The sequence below is a fragment of the Quercus lobata genome, chromosome 9 (assembly GCF_001633185.2).
Source record: "Quercus lobata isolate SW786 chromosome 9, ValleyOak3.0 Primary Assembly, whole genome shotgun sequence".
Lineage (NCBI taxonomy): Eukaryota > Viridiplantae > Streptophyta > Magnoliopsida > Fagales > Fagaceae > Quercus > Quercus lobata.
The window spans coordinates 17,960,976-17,976,657 of record NC_044912.1 but is presented as its reverse complement, the minus strand read 5'-3'; the positions used below and the strand labels follow the sequence as shown (position 1 = coordinate 17,976,657).

General features: G+C 43.4%; 1 protein-coding gene across 1 annotated transcript; it reads right to left on the bottom strand.

Moving 5' to 3' along the window:
- Window positions 1–13,892: 13,892 nt before the first annotated feature.
- Window positions 13,893–15,682, bottom strand: LOC115961322. Its single transcript, XM_031080320.1, has 3 exons — window positions 15,326–15,682; window positions 14,595–14,954; window positions 13,893–14,468 (listed from the first exon to the last, which is right to left on the bottom strand). Exons 1-3 carry the CDS (start codon window positions 15,680–15,682, stop codon window positions 13,893–13,895), a joined length of 1,293 nt encoding a protein of 430 aa, XP_030936180.1.

Sequence of the window (15,682 nt, the reverse complement as noted above, 5' to 3'; positions counted from 1 at the left end):
AGGGTTGATACTTGTCCTATCAGCCCATACCCAAAGTGGTTGGGGTGGTTGTAAAAGCTGAAAAGCATTGCTCTGCCAGGCGCAAAGTGCTTTAATTGCAACAATGGCAGCCTTTCCCTTGTCCTTTGTCACCACACTGTTCAGGGGTCCTTTCCCCATCAATGCGGAGGTGTTTAACTATTCCTTGGAACCACTCCTATACCGTACTCCCCCTTTTTTTTCTAGGAGTGCTTTGGGATGCCGAGGACAGAATCGTCCTCGGCTACATCTAGGCCATTCAGACTTTCGTTATATGTCCTCGGCAATGTCTCTCTTTGGCTCGAGTCTTGGGCCCTAATGCAAAATGGGTCGAGGTCACAAATTCTCTGGCCCCACAATAGCCCCTCAAAATCCTACTGTCTGGCCCCTCGGACGAAGAGGAGGGTTTTGGTGATGTTGGGCTTATGTAACGGCTTGCCCAGCCTTGTCCTTCATCAATGCCGGTGCCTCTTCGTTTGCCTAGGACATGCTCCTGGTTATGAGACATTCTTTTAGTTTTACTTACGCCGCGTTCCTACCGTTTCGGTGTACAAGGTGCCTTTTTAATAAGTTTTCTTTACGAAATGACGCAAATCCAACAGCTGAAGACAGCGTTGGGAGTTGAGCGAGACTTATCTCGTTTGTAGCTTTTCTTGGAGATTTGTACAGATTAAATGCCACCAGGCTTGCCCCCATATAAGAAGCACGATGGGGGGTCATTTTTTTTTATTTTTTTATTTGTAGTCCCTTTAAGCCTTTCAAATCCCTAACCTTTCAGTTGTGCCCAAGTCCCTATTACCAGTGTAACTGAGCCATAGGGAGTGATATGGTCAAGTCTGGGATGAGGGCAAAGGGACCACACCCTCTCTAGAAGCATTGGGTTTCCCCGAGACTCAAGATGGCCCGGTCAGGGCAAGGGAGACAAAGACTCAAGACACTTCTTCCTCTTGATAAGGCAAGAAAGGAGCTTCTTCTTCCTTCAGCCAAAATCCGAAGCAGGTGGAGGTCGCATCAGATTTTTGGTGCGAAAGCACTGAGGTTTCTCATCGTTAGTACCATCCGCTCTCTCTCGAGCGCTGCTAATATGATACCTGCTTAATTACAGTCAGAGCTGGTACGGTGGTTAGGCTCAACTGCTTCTTCCTCTCTTCCATCACTAGGGCTACTTAGGTGCCTCCGCTTCTTCTTCTCTTCCATCACTGGTGCCACCCAGGTGCCCCTGCTTCTTCTTCTCTTCCATCACCGGTGCCATCCTGACGCGTTTAGTTGCTGCTAGGGCAAAATTTTGAAGGATTTATCATTTCCCTGTATTCTTTTTCTTTTTGCTTTTCTTTTTGCTTCTGTATTTAGTTTCTGGTATAAGCTTGTTTAAGCCCCTTATTATACGCTGTACTACTTCTTTGTCTAATAAAAGATGACTTTATCTCATTTTGCGTGTTCTTTCATTTCTTTCATAATTATTTTGTGAATGGATGTGTTGGTATCCTTTTCTTTTGAACAATACTTAGGGCCGAAACCCTTGTTAACAAAGAGCTATCGCTTTGAATTTATTAAAACTGACAGGCATAATAATGTCGACTTGAAGTAGGTTAGCCATATGAGACTGACCGAAATAACCGCTGAATGCTATGTATTGCATATGGGGTGATCACCCGAGGATAAGTAACCTAAAATGAACCATCCGAGAGGGTCGCCGAGCACTAGGAGGCTTTGCCACGTTCCTGACAATATTCATAGCCCCTATAGGTTTGAGTCCGAGGACCACGCAATACCTTGATTCTGTCCAAAACTTATAATTTTTGCTTAAAGTAGTTGGTTTCCCCATGGGTTTGAGTCCGAGGACCATGCAATACCTAGGTTTTGTCCAAAACTTATAGATTTTCTTAAAGTAGTTGGTTTCCCCATAGGTTTGAGTCCGAGGACCATGCAAGATCTTGGTTCTGTCCAAAACTTAGATTTTCTTAAAGTAGTTGGTTTCCCCATAGGTTTAAGTCCGAGGACCATGCAAGACCTTGGTTCTGTCCAAAACTTAGATTTTCTTAAAGTAATTGGTTTCCCCATAGGTTTGAGTCCGAGGACCATGCAAGGCCTTGGTTCTGTCCAAAACTTAGATTTTCTTAAAGTAGTTGGTTTTCCCATAGGTTTGAGTCCGAGGACCATGCAAGACCTTGGTTCTGTCCAAAACTTAGATTTTCTCAAAGTAGTTGGTTTCCCCATAGGTTTGAGTTCAAGGACCATGCAAGACCTTGGTTCTGTCCAAAACTTAGATTTTCTTTAAAGTAGTTGGTTTCCCCATAGGTTTGAGTCCAAGGACCATACAAGACCTTGGTTCTGTCCAAAACTTAGATTTTCTTAAAATTTCGAGGATTAGCCCCTTGACCAAGGTATGGGCCGTTGAAATGATGTTGGAAGCCCCTAGAACTGCCCGTGCCACTAGCGTTTCGAAGCGCAGCCCCTAGTGGAACTTTATATTAGGGTAACAACGGCGGGTTGCTGGAAATGATGGAGGGGCTTTCGCAGACCCTTGTTTGGCAGGGGCTTGATCCTACCACCGCCTGTGCCAACGCACAAGCCTTCCCACAGACGGTGCCAATTGTAAGGACTCAATTTGTAACGATCCCAAACTGATATTGGGTTCGCACGTTAAAAGTCCAAATAATACAATTTGTAGAGAGTGGGCTGAAAGGCTAGGCCTTGGTCACCGAACAGTGGTTGGTCATGGTGTTCATGGTAATTGCACAAGGGTGAACCGTGCTTGTCCAAGAAGTCTTTCTCCTCGGCACGGACTGGGAGGCTCTAGTTCTTGGCCTTTTTTCCCAGCCTCCTTTTCGGACTGCTTCCTTCTCCTTTTATACTAGCCTTTACCCTCTCCCTAACATCCACGTATAGGCTTAGCTTTCTAGGGCTGATACTTGTTCTATCAGCCCATACCCAAAGTGGTTGGGGGTGGTTGTAAAAGCTGAAAATCATTGCTCTGCCAGGCGCAGAGTGCTTTAATTGCAGTAATGGTAGTCTTTCCCTTGTCCTTTGTCGCCACACTGTTCAGGGGTCCTTTCCCCATCAATGCGGAGGTGTTTAGCTAGTCCTTGGAACCACTCCTATACCGTACTCCCCCTTTTTTTTCTAGGAGTGCTTTGGGATGCCGATGACAAAATCGTCCTCGGCTACATCTAGGCCATTCGGACTTTCGTTATATGTTCTCGGCAATGTCTCTCTTTGACTCGGGTCTTAGGCCCTAATGTAAAGTGGACCGGGGTCACAAATTCTCTAGCCCCACATATATATATATATATATATAAATTCTAAGAAAGGTATATTAAAAATAACAATTTTAAAGGCTAAATTACAAAAAGACCCTCAGTTCAGGATTAGTTGGAAAATGAAAGCAGATAAATAGTTTTTTCAATTTTGTGTTATTGACCTATAATATAAACTAATAAATGAGAAAAACTAATCCCTTTGCCTCATTTCCGTCAATTGTCACTTACAGAAACCACTTTATTATTAAAAAAAAAAATAGTAAATTATAACAATATCACTTTAAAATAAGGTATTTAATTTATATTAAAAAATTGGCATTTAATTGACAATGTCACAACGCACAAGGACTAATTTACATAAAGGCTTACTATGGTATCAAATTAGATTAGTTAAGTAGAGACATTTGGGTTATGTGCTTAGGTTATGTACAACACACTAGCCAAGGTGTGGAAGAGTGTCGATGTGGCTGGATCTGAACCTTACACGTGGAGTGTCTGTGAGCAAGGGAGAGGAAATGTTGTCTGCAAGATATTATCATTGGCCCGTGCTAAAGGCGTGACTGTCATGGGAAAGAAGTAAGATATGCATCTAACGTGGGTACTCAAGCACTCACAAAAAATGAGATAGTGACCTCCTAAGGTCAGATACTATGAAAACACCCCTTATTGGCTGAGTGTATGTTGGACCACTTGGAGACATGTCTATCATCTTCAACACCTCTGATGTCCCTCTCATTGCTTAAGAATTGTTCCCCATGCAGTGGCGAAGTCACTTACCCATGCCATAGTCCTGATGTTGGCATTCTCTCTCCTTCAACCACCAAATAGTACCTTAGCTGTAGTAAGGTCCAAAATAATGAAATGATGACTTGTCTTTGTACTCAGCCATATTTCTTAGACTATTAGAGGAACATACTACTGGATTATTAGGGCAAGAACCTAAGTAGATCTTTGGAGGAAAAAGTAGAAAGTTGATAAGGAAGAGAGGTAGAAAACAAGGTCTCTCTTTTGAGGAAGAGTATCCTTATTGTACAAGAGATACCCTTATTCCCCACGTAAAACAAAAGCTGAGCAAAGTAGGAGTGATTCTCTCTTGTTCAAACCGTGGTTTTTCATCACTTTTTTAGGGTTTTTCACGTACATCCATTGCCTACTTTATATTATTGCAAACACTTTCTTTTTTTCTAGATATTGTGATGTCAAAGCTTGCATTTTTTTTTCAGTTATGAGCTTTTTCATTAAGATGTATCGTTAGATAGCTTATTTACTCCCCTATATAAGTTCAAATCTAACTTATACGTATGGGTTATAGGCCTAAAAATAAAATATAGTATTTGGTAGGCCTGTTTTGATAATATCATTGTGTTATTAACACAAGGGCTTCACATTGAAACCCTTCATTAAGTTTGAGACCTTAATTGACAATAATAATAATAATCTAAGACACTATTATTATTTTTTGAGTAAGCTAAACACTAATATGATACATCATACATTTTAATATGTTAGAAACTATAAATCAAGGGTATTTTTATTAAGACAAAGTTTAGTTTCAAACCAGTTTTAAATTATATTTTTAAACTCACTAGGTTACTATCTATAATACTATTTATAAGTCTAAAACTGTGCGTTTTATTCACTAATGCGCGGTCAGTGCCCACGGTTGTATCATATTTCCCAAACCTGTTTTCTTTTTCCTGCTTCTTCAGCAACCTTTCGAAAGCACTTTCAAAAATATTGTTCCGGTTCCATGAATGTGCACCCTGTACGAGCTTGAATTACACCGCGAAATCCAATACGGCCCGAACCAACTTACTCAAGTTTCTCACTGCCTTCGTGCTTTCTAAGGAATACCCCCCCCCCCAAAAAAAACCCTCTTCATCCATTGCTTTTCATTTGCTATTTGCTTTTACTTTATTTCATGCAACTCTCTTGAAATTTTTACAATTTCACCTGCTGTAACTGTTTATCATAGCAATTTGATGAATTTCGTGGCAAGCAAATAAACAATTGGTATTGGTGTTAGAGCAACTTTTGTTGTTGTTGTTAATGTTCTAATGGTTGAATTCTAGGGCTCATATAGGTAGCTAAGTTTTATGTTTCTTTTTTAAGTTTAACCGTTTAAGGTTGTTTATGTCATGCCAGCATAGATTTATTGCGTAGGGCAAAACTAGGTACAACTCTTGGGTATTAGCATAAACTATTTAGTCCGTCAGGGGTGAATGCCTTTGGAGTACCCGACAACCGATTTTGGCTGTAGGGAACAGTTTCCCCTGTAGGTTTTACTGGCTAGAGGCGAGTCCAAAAGTGTTTTTAGGTGTGTTTCTTAGATGTTGTACCTTAGAATTTCCAATCAAAATCAACCATTTTGCTGTAATAATCAATGTAGCATATATTTTCCGTAAAATCAACCAAGGTTGTTTATTTGCTTGCCATGAAATTCATCAAATTGCTATGATAATCAAAATCAAATTGTCTTTACGGAGCAAGTGAAACAATAACATTTTATTATGGAAAGTGTGTAGATTTCAAAATGAAACAATAACATCAAATTAAATGTTAGCAAAATTAATTATGCAACAAATGAATCAGTAACATTTTATTATGGAAAGTGTGTAGATTTCAAAATGAAGTCAATTCTAAATATCAATTTTTTGAAAATTTAACTGAATGAGACATACCATTGCATACCCTTGGTGCGATGGTCACTCCACAAGTATAAGTGTTTGTGAGGTGTGGGAGGTAAGGACTGGGGTTCAAGTCTCCAGGAGGGACTAAACTGAAGCAATGAATATTTAAGAGACTAATTTGTATCTTGTCCAACAATTTGGAGAATTAAATTAATTGCCTTTTTATAAATTAAAAAAATTACAATTGGAAACCGAGAGACTAAACTGAAGCAATGAATATTTAAGAGACTAATTTGTATCTTGTCCAACAATTTGGAGAATTAAATTAATTAACTTTTTATAAATTAAAAAAATTACAATTAAAAAAACCGAGAGACTAAACTGAAGCAATGAATATTTAAGAGACTAATTTGTATGTTGTCCAACAATTTGGAGAATTTAATCAATTAACTTTTTGTAGGGGCACAATTTAGTAACCAAATCCTTACTGTTACAAGTCTTGGTCCAAAAAACCCAACACAATGAATTCTTGTAGAGTATGGATTGAAGAACTCGGTTTAAGTAAGTTAAACGGAATATTGCATGGGATAAGGGAACACACGAACAAGAACAAATGCCATTGTATCGAAAGATCACCCGGAATGATAGGGCTTAAACTTGATTTATGGATACAGATTAGTGCAGTAGGATTCCTTTGCATGCTACAGTACCTCACTCCCTCCTTCCCCCCCCCCTTTCTTACGGGGACTTCTACACATTATATAGGCTTTTTCTTGTCATCTGGGCTTTACACTTGTCGATCATCTAAACCTCCACTTGAGCACCTGTCCCATCAGACACCTCTCTTAGTTCTTTGTGAGTTGCGGTAGCCAAGGTAGCATTGTTCAGGGGTCTTCTCCACATTAATGCGGTCAAGAGAGTAATTATAATGCATTTAATGTGGTGGTGGCAGCCTTTGCTTAGATATTTCAGGTTTCCTTCCTTTTCACGTATTTAGGAGAGGGGCTTCAGTGGCTAGGATGTACTTTTGCTTCGGATTTTCAGTGTCCGAGGAGAAATTCCTCCTCGTACATGTTTTCTTTGTCCCAGTGGTGTTTAAATATGGATTGCTTGAGTCACGTTGACTCCTCGGATGGGCTGGTGTTCTCAGACGGGTCCAAGACCCAACCTGTTATTTTGGGCCATAGTCCCCACAATAGCCCCTCAAAACTCCGGTTTTTATCTCCTTCTGAGGAGAAAAGCGGGGTTTTGACCTTTCAAGGGATAATCATCAATTAATTTCTGGTTCACACGTGTGGGGGCAGTTGCTTTTGACGCGCTACAATTTACGAGGCGCGCCTATTTACTCCAGGCGGCTTTATGTCTCCCTTATCTAACGGTGGGGTGCAGATCTAACGGCTAACGTTCTTCCCAAAATTTTGAGCGGGAGCGATCTCCTTTTTCCCCCTTGCTATATAAAGCCTTAAGGAGACTTGTTTTTCTTTTTGTTTACTAGCATATAAGAAGTCCAAAGAACTCCAGAGAACTCCAGCGCCCAGACATTCATAAACACTTCCGACCTTTGAATTTCTGTAGCTATTTCTGCGAGGCGTCCTTCCTTGAAGAGATTTCTAAGTGTTTTAGAGATTGTTGTAAGGACACTCGTAAGTTCTACTTCCTCTTGTAGCCTCAATTTTCATCTCGATCCTCGATTTTCACCTCGACCTTCCTTCTCGGCCAAACAGTTTGACTAAATGGGTAGATTCAAGTATCTGGTAGATACTCCGGCCGCCATGGAGGCCTTTAGGGCAAAATATCGCATCCCACAAGGGGTGGTTTTGCAGTATTGTCCTCCGGAAGGAGTGCTAACTGATAGGGATATGGGTCAAGTCATCATTCCCATGATCGCTTTTATAGAAGGAGGAATAGTACTTCCCATGCGTAGGATTACTCAGGACTATTTGTTTAACTATAGGTTGACACCGCATCAGTGCGCTCCCAACATGTTTAGGGTCATAGGCAGCATAGATGTCCTGAACGAGCGGATGGGTCTAGGCTGTACATGGCATGACGTAGTTCACATATACGAATGCCACCATCTTGACAAGGCGGGATACTATCTTGAATCTCGGTCTGAGATTGTTAGGCTGATCTCCTGTCTTCCTAAATCCAATAAGGGTATGAAAGATGACTACCTTATTGCCTCAGGAGAGTGGAGCGACGGTTTTCATTGTCCAACTCGAGCAAGAGATCCAGGTGCAATGTCTTTAGGATCAATCCTCCAGGAAAGAGGAGGGGTTTAGCCCTTTAGTTTTACTTTCTTTTGGTTGGAAATTCAAAATTTTGTAATCTAACCAAAATTTCCTTTTCGGCTATTTTGCAGATAGAGCACACGTCGCCCCTCGGCTCAGCCACGTGAACATTCAGGCCTTAAACTACCTTTTGAGGTCAGAGATCTATGTCAATGAGGACAGACAATTGTGAGTGGCTCATCTGGTTTTAGGTTATGAACCTTTGTCCCGCACTTTTCAAGACATCGGCCAATCCATAAGAGCTGGTAGTCCAAGGTTGGCCAGGATCGACATGTCAAAGCCAAGGTTTTTAGCTAGAGACGATCTCAGGCCAGTTGTTTTGCCTGCAATTCAAAATCCTCCACCAGCTGCGCAACTACCCCCACAAGACAATCCTGAAGTCGCACCACAATCTGAAGAAGAGGCTGAATCATCTCGTCTTTCTCTTGAGGAGTAGATAGACGAGTTTTACTTCGAGGAGGATATTCCAAAAGCTCCTCTGATCGAGCTTTCAGATCCTGAGGGAGAACAGGACAGAAATTCGGTGGTCGGCGTGCCACTTGTTATTGCCTGCTCAGACGACTCTTCCGACAATGAGGTGGACAATATGGCCTCTAACAAAGGAAAGAGCCTATGAGAGCTGATGTCCTCCCGAGGCAAAGGGCAATCATCAAAAGTGCCCTCCAAGTCCCAGGCACCTATCCATCCTCCCGTTGCTCCACAACTCCCTGCCGATCTTGGTTTAAAAATTAACTTGGACCTGAAGAAGAAAAGCCCGGTTGAGTCCCTTGAGGAAGGCAAGGTGGTCCCTCGCCAGGGTAAATAGCAAAAGACAACCCGAGAACAGAGGGACAAAAGGGCTTCATCTGTAGAGAGCCGAGAAGAGATGGAGCGGGCTGAAGTGCGCGTTAATCCACGTACTTGGAGCCCGAAACTCAAAGTGGATGGAGTCGCCATTCCTTATACCACTTCGGTCCGAGAGTACAACAGGGGCTGAGCAGGGTATATAGCTGAGGCCTTGGAGCAGCCCATGCTCCTTCCCAGGGACATGGAGGCTTACAGGCGATTTTCACAGCCCGAGCTCTTTTTATCCCTAAAGAGAGACCTTGCGATGGTAAGGCAGTTCATCTTCTTCTTGGTAAAATCATTAGATCCTATCGCGTTTTAACATATCGCTTTGTCGTTTTTTGGGCAGATTACTCAACAAGTGTTTGTGGCCGAGGAGTATTACCACAACAATCGCAAGTTGGCTGACGTTGAGGCTCTCTCTCATGCCGAGGTGGAGAAAGCTTTAGGAACCCTCAAGCAGGAGCAATCTGAGCTGTCTGAGAAGCTCAAAGAGGCTAAGAAAAACCACAGGAGCGCCGAGGCTGGCTTAAAGAACGCTCAGAGTCAAGCCGAGGACCAATGCCAAAAACTGTACGTGACTGAGACCAACCTTGCCACTGAAAAGAAAACTGTGTTGGATCTCAAGGCCACGTTATAAAAAGCCAAAGAGGAGGCCTGGCTGGCCAAGGAAGAGGTTCAGCTAGTCAGGGAAGCAGCCAAGGCTGAAAAGAAGGCTTCTTATCAACTTGGGGCGGAGGAGATTGAAGCCAGGCTTTCCGAGGAGCTGCCAGAGGTATGCAGGGATTACTGCAGCATTTCATGGGCTCATGCTCTCAATGTTGCAGGGATCCCTGCAGACTCGGCCTTGAGGTTGCCTGAGAAGGTCTTTTTCCCTCCTGAGATCCGAGAGATCTCTGATGATACCACTGAAGCTTCTGAGCAAGCTACAGTTGTTCCTGATGCCATCCCCCTAGTTGACACTGCTGGGGGCTCTGGTCAAGTAGCCGTCCAGGCCGAGGATGTGGAAATGGAGAAGGACAAGGGCAAGGGCAAGGGAAAAAGAACCTCCTCTAAGGCCAAGAATCCTGCTAAGGAGTCAATCACCGAGGATCCTGGGGCAGATTCCTAAGCTAAGGACGTTCCTCCTCCTTAGCTAGAGCAAAAAGAGAATCCTCCTGCTGAGGCTTAGCTCCTAAGGTTTTTATTACTGTATTTTTTAATTTTTTACTTCAAACAGGAGTTGTCCTACATTTTGTTCTTTTGCAAAGACTTCCCTTTGTATTATTTTTGGCCTATTAATATAGAATGCTCTTTCTTTCATTTTTCTTTTATCTTTATGACTGATGTTGATAGAATTCCCTTATTTTGTTCCAAGTTAATGCTACTGTTTCTTTAGTTGATGTTTGCAACAATCCTACCGATATAAACAAATAAGAAGGGGCAGTGCCGTGCAATGAACTTAGAACAATAAATGCTATTATGCGAGACTATGAACATACCTTAAAATTGCACAAGAGTCCTGTGTTGTTAATTTCCCCTAAGACTGTGGTCCAAGGAGCCATGCAGGAATTAGGTTCTGTTTAAAACTCCAATAGATGCCTTAAGTTGTTAATTTCCCCTAAGTATGTGGTCCGAGGAGCCATGCAGGACTTAGGTTCTGTTTAAAACTTGGATAGATGCCATAAGTTGTTAATTTCCCCTAAGTTTGTGGTCCGAGGAACCATGCAGGACTTAGGTTCTGTTTAACACTTGAATAGATGCCATAAGTTGTTAATTTCCCCTAAGTCTGTGGTCCGAGGAGCCATGCAAGACTTAGGTTCTGTTTAACACTCAAATAGACGTCATAAGTTGTTAATTTCCCCTAAGTCTGTGGTCCGAGGAGCCATGCAGGGCTTAAATTCTGTTTAAAACTTGGATAGATGCCATAAGTTATTAATTTCCCCTAAATCTGTGGTTCGAGGAGCCATGCAGGACTTAAGTTCTGTTTAAAACTTGGATAGATGCCATAAGTTATTAATTTCCCCTAAGTCTGTGGTCCGAGAAGCCATGCAAGACTTAGATTCTGTTTAACACTTGGATAGATAGAAGTGAGCCAATGAATACGTGACGATCATGAGGCAAAACAAAGGCACAACTGTTTTCATTAATAATAATATCTTCTTAGATTGTTTACATTCCATGGGCGATGTACAGTTTTCTCGTCCCGGTCCTCCAGATAATATGCACCTATTTCTGCCACAGAGGTGATGCGATATGGTCCTTCCCAGTTGGGTCCTAGCTTGCCCCAGGAAGGGTTCTTAGCACTGCCAAAAATTTTTCTCATCACAAGGTCGCCTGGCCCTATGCGTCGCAACCTTACATTAATATCGTATCCCTGTTTTAACTTTTGGTGGTAATAGGCCATTTAGATCATTGCTTTTTCTCTTTTCTCCTCAACTAAGTCTAGACTTCTCCCTAGTAACTCGTCATTACTTCTTGGGGTAAAGGTGTTGGATTTCAACGTGGGGAAGCTGGCTTCAAGGGGGAGCATGGCTTCAACCCCATAAGTCATTGAAAAAAGAGTTTCTCCCGTTGACCGTCACGACGTAGTTTGGTAGGTCCATAAGACGTGTGGTAGCTCTTCCACCCATCTTCCCTTTGCATCATCCAACCTCTTCTTCAGCCCGCTCACTATGACTTTGTTCACGGCCTCGGCTTGCCCATTTCCTTGGGGGTAAGCAGGAGTGGAATATCAGTTCGTGATCCCGAAGTCGCAACAGTATTTCCTGAAGGTCTTACTATCAAATTGAAGACCGTTGTCCGAGATGAGGGTGTGAGGGGTTCCAAAGTGCGTAATGATGTTCTTCCAAACGAACTTCTTTGCATCCACGTTCCTGATGTTGGCCAAAGGTTCAGCTTCTACCCATTTGGTGAAATAATCAGTGCTGACTATTAAGTATCACTTATTCCCTGCTGCTTTCGGGAAAGGGCCGACAATATCAAGACCCTATTGAGAGAACGGCCAAGGATTGGAGAGTGGGTTAAGGACTCCCCCCGGCTGGTGGATATTTGGGGTGGATATTTGGGGTGAATCTTTGGCATTGATCACACTTCCTTGCATATTCTTGGGCCTCCCTCTGCATGTTCGGCTACCAATACCCTTGGGTGAGTGCTCTATGCACTAGCGATCTTCCTCCCGTATGACTTCCACAAATCCCCTCATGTAGTTCTTCAAGTAAGGACTCGGATCCCTCTGGGTGTATACATAGTAGATACGGCCCAGAGTAGGAGCACTTGTAAAGCTTGTGGTCCTCCGACAACCAAAACCAAGGAGCATTCCTACGTATTTTCTCAGCCTCCAATTTTCCTTCGGGTAATACATCATCTTTAAGGAAGTTCACTATAGGATCCATCCAGCTCGGATTCCTTCTGATTTGATGGATCCGAACGGTATCCCTTTCGATGGTACCTGTTTTGTATAGATCCTCAACAAGGATCATTCGTGGTAGATCCTGCGTAGAAGACGTGGCAAGGGTGGCCAGTGAATCTGCATGTGTGTTCCCACTTCTGGAAACATGCGTCAGATTAAAAGATTCGAAACCTGATTGCAGGCGCTTGACTTGACCAAGGTACTCCTGCATTCTCGCATCTCTAGCTTCCAACTTACCCATCACTTGGCCTACTACAAGTCTGGAGTCCGAGAACGCTTCTATTGCCTTTCCGCCCATCTTTAGCACCATGATCATTCCTTGGAGTAAGGCCTCGTACTCGGCTTCATTGTTAATAGCCGAAAATCCAAGTCTTAATGACTTTTCAATGGTAATCCTTTCGGGCGATATTAGAACTAGCCCTATCCCAAATCCTTTTTGGTTGGCCGCACCGTCCACATAGACCTTCCATCATGAGGTTGCCTGTGCCGAGATTGTGCCAATTGATTTTCCATCCATGATTTCCTCATCGGCTACTACTTCTGCAGAGGGTTCAACAACTAGATCTGCGAGGACTTGACCCTTGATAGAGGTTATAGGCATGTATTTAATATGGAAAGCCCCTAGAAGCGTACTCCACATGGCGATTCTTCCTGTGTAGTCAGCGCTTCGGAGCACCGACCGGAGGGGAAGTTGGGTTAGGACAATGACCGTGTGTGCCTGAAAGTAATGGGGAAGTTTTCGCGTGGCATGCACTACTGCAAGAATCACTTTTTCCAGTGGCAAGTAGCGCACTTCGGCCTCATGCAACGATTTACTTACATAGTATACTGGTTGCTGTATCCCATTATCAACTCGTATCAGTACCAAATTTACGGCATGAGAGGCTACTGCTATGTATGCGAACAGAATCTCGTCGGCCTTAGGGCTAGACATGATGGGTAGTCGTGACAGGTATTCTTTGAGTTGCTGGAAAGTTTGAACACAATCCTCCGACCATTCAAACCCTTTTCACTTGTTCATCAAGAGGTAGAAAGGTCGGCATCGGTCTGCAGATCGTGAGATAAACCGATTCAACGCTGCGAACATACCCGTGAGTTTCTGCACTTCTTTTGGGTTCCGAGGAGCTTGTAAGCTATTAATCACTTTTATTTGGTCCGGGCTCACCTCTATTCCTCTATGAGTTACCATTTAGCCTAGGAATTTTCCAGACTCGACCCCAAACGAACACTTGGAAGCGTTGAGGCGTAGCTTGTGCTCCCTTAAGATGCTAAAAATGACTTCAAGGTCTTTCACGTGCTCGGACGCCACTTTACTTTTTACTATCATATCGTCTATGTAGACCTCAATAACCCTACCTAGCTAGGGTTCGAACATTCTAGTCATCATCCTTTGGTAGGTTGATCCTGTATTCTTTAATCCGAAAGACATCACCTTATAGTGATAGTTTCCGATGGGTGTCATGAACGTCGTTTTCTCCTAATCCTCTAATGCTAGCGGTATCTGATGATAACCTTGGAAGACATCTAGGAAGCTTATTTGAGGGTGGCCCACAGTCGCATCTACCAGTCGGTTTATTCGAGACAACGGGAATAGGTCTTTCGGGCACGCCTTGTTTAAGTCTGTGAAGTCTACGCAGACCCGCCACTTCCCCGTCTTCTTTCTCACCACTACCGTATTTGCCAGCCATTTGGGGAAAAAGACTTCTTTGATAGCCCCTGCCTTTTTTAGCTTCATCATTTCATCCCTAACAGCACCGGTATGCACTTTCGAAGGGCGTCGGGGTGGCTGCTTCTTTGGAATAGAAGATGGGTTAACATTTAGGTAGTGACAAATGAGACTAGGGTCAACCCCCGGGGCATCGTAGGCGTCCCATGCAAATATATCAACATTCTTCCTCAGAAACCCGACCAGTTCCTCTTTTTCTTGAAGAGGTAACTCTGAGCCGACTTGGAAAAATCTTTCTGGGTTATCGTCAACGGTAAACGTTTCTAAACTTTCACATTTTATCTCCTCGGCTGGTCCGTTGACTTGAGCTATCGAGGTGATTGATTGCTATAAATTCTCAGAAGCCGAGGATTCAGCATTGAATCGACGTGAGATGGCGGCCACCATGCATTGCCTAGCCATGGCTTGATCCCCACGAATTTCTTCCACTTGGCCTCTGGATGGGTATTTTACCTTTTGGTGAAGTGTAGAAGATACGGCCTCCAGGGCATGAACCCACGGTCTGGCTACTATTGCCGTGTAGGGCAAGTAGGCATCGACCACGATAAAATCTACCTCCATCATCTCTAATCCAGTCTGTATGGGTAATCTGATTTGCCCTTTTGGTACAACAGTCTTCCCCTCGAAACTTATAAGGGGAAAGTCATAAGCCGTTAAATCCTCAGGCCTTAAGTTCAGTCCCTTGTACAGATTAGGATACATTACTTCCATTGCGCTGCCTGGATCTACTAGTACCCTCTTCACGTCAAAACCTTCGATCCTCAAAGTAACCACTAAAGCATCGTCGTGGGGTTGGATAGTTCCCCTCTTATCCTCATTCGAGAACCCCAATATCAATGAGTTTCCCTTTTTAGATCTTTTAGACTCCCTTTCCCTGTCCTTGGCGGGAAGCCGAGCCACGGTTAGCACCCTGGAAGGAAAAGAGCCAGTTCTTCCTGGGGCGGCGAGAATGATATGTATCGTTCTTGTGGGAGATCTCTGAGATACGTCCTTCCGAGGCTCTTGTACTGTTTGGCCCAGATGACCGCTAGAGGGGTGTAAAAGATGACGTAACTTTCCTTCTCGGACCAGCTGATCTAGGTGATTCCATAGATTCCTGCAATCCTCAGTAGTGTGCCCGTGGTCTTGATGATAATGACAATACAGGTTCTGGTTGCGCTTCGAGGGGTCTCCAGCCATTTTACCTGGCCATCTGAAGAAAGGTTCGTTCTTGACTTTCTCCATAACTTGTTGACTGGCTCTCTAAATACGGCATTAACCGTTTGCATGTTGGTTTGTCCAACCTGTCTCGAAAAATCCCTTCTCGGCTGGTTATTGTTGTATCGTTCCGACTTGTAATAATTCCCTTTGGGGGGAACAATCTTCTCCTTTCCTTTCCCTTGTAGCTGGTCTTCTTCCACCCTTTTGTACTTGTCAATCCTATCCATCAATTGATGAACGCTGGTGACGGGCTTACCAGTTAGAGATTTCCTTAAGTCGTGCTCGGTGGGAATACCACTTTTGAACGTGCTGATGGCGACATCATCGTGGTTTTCATCCAT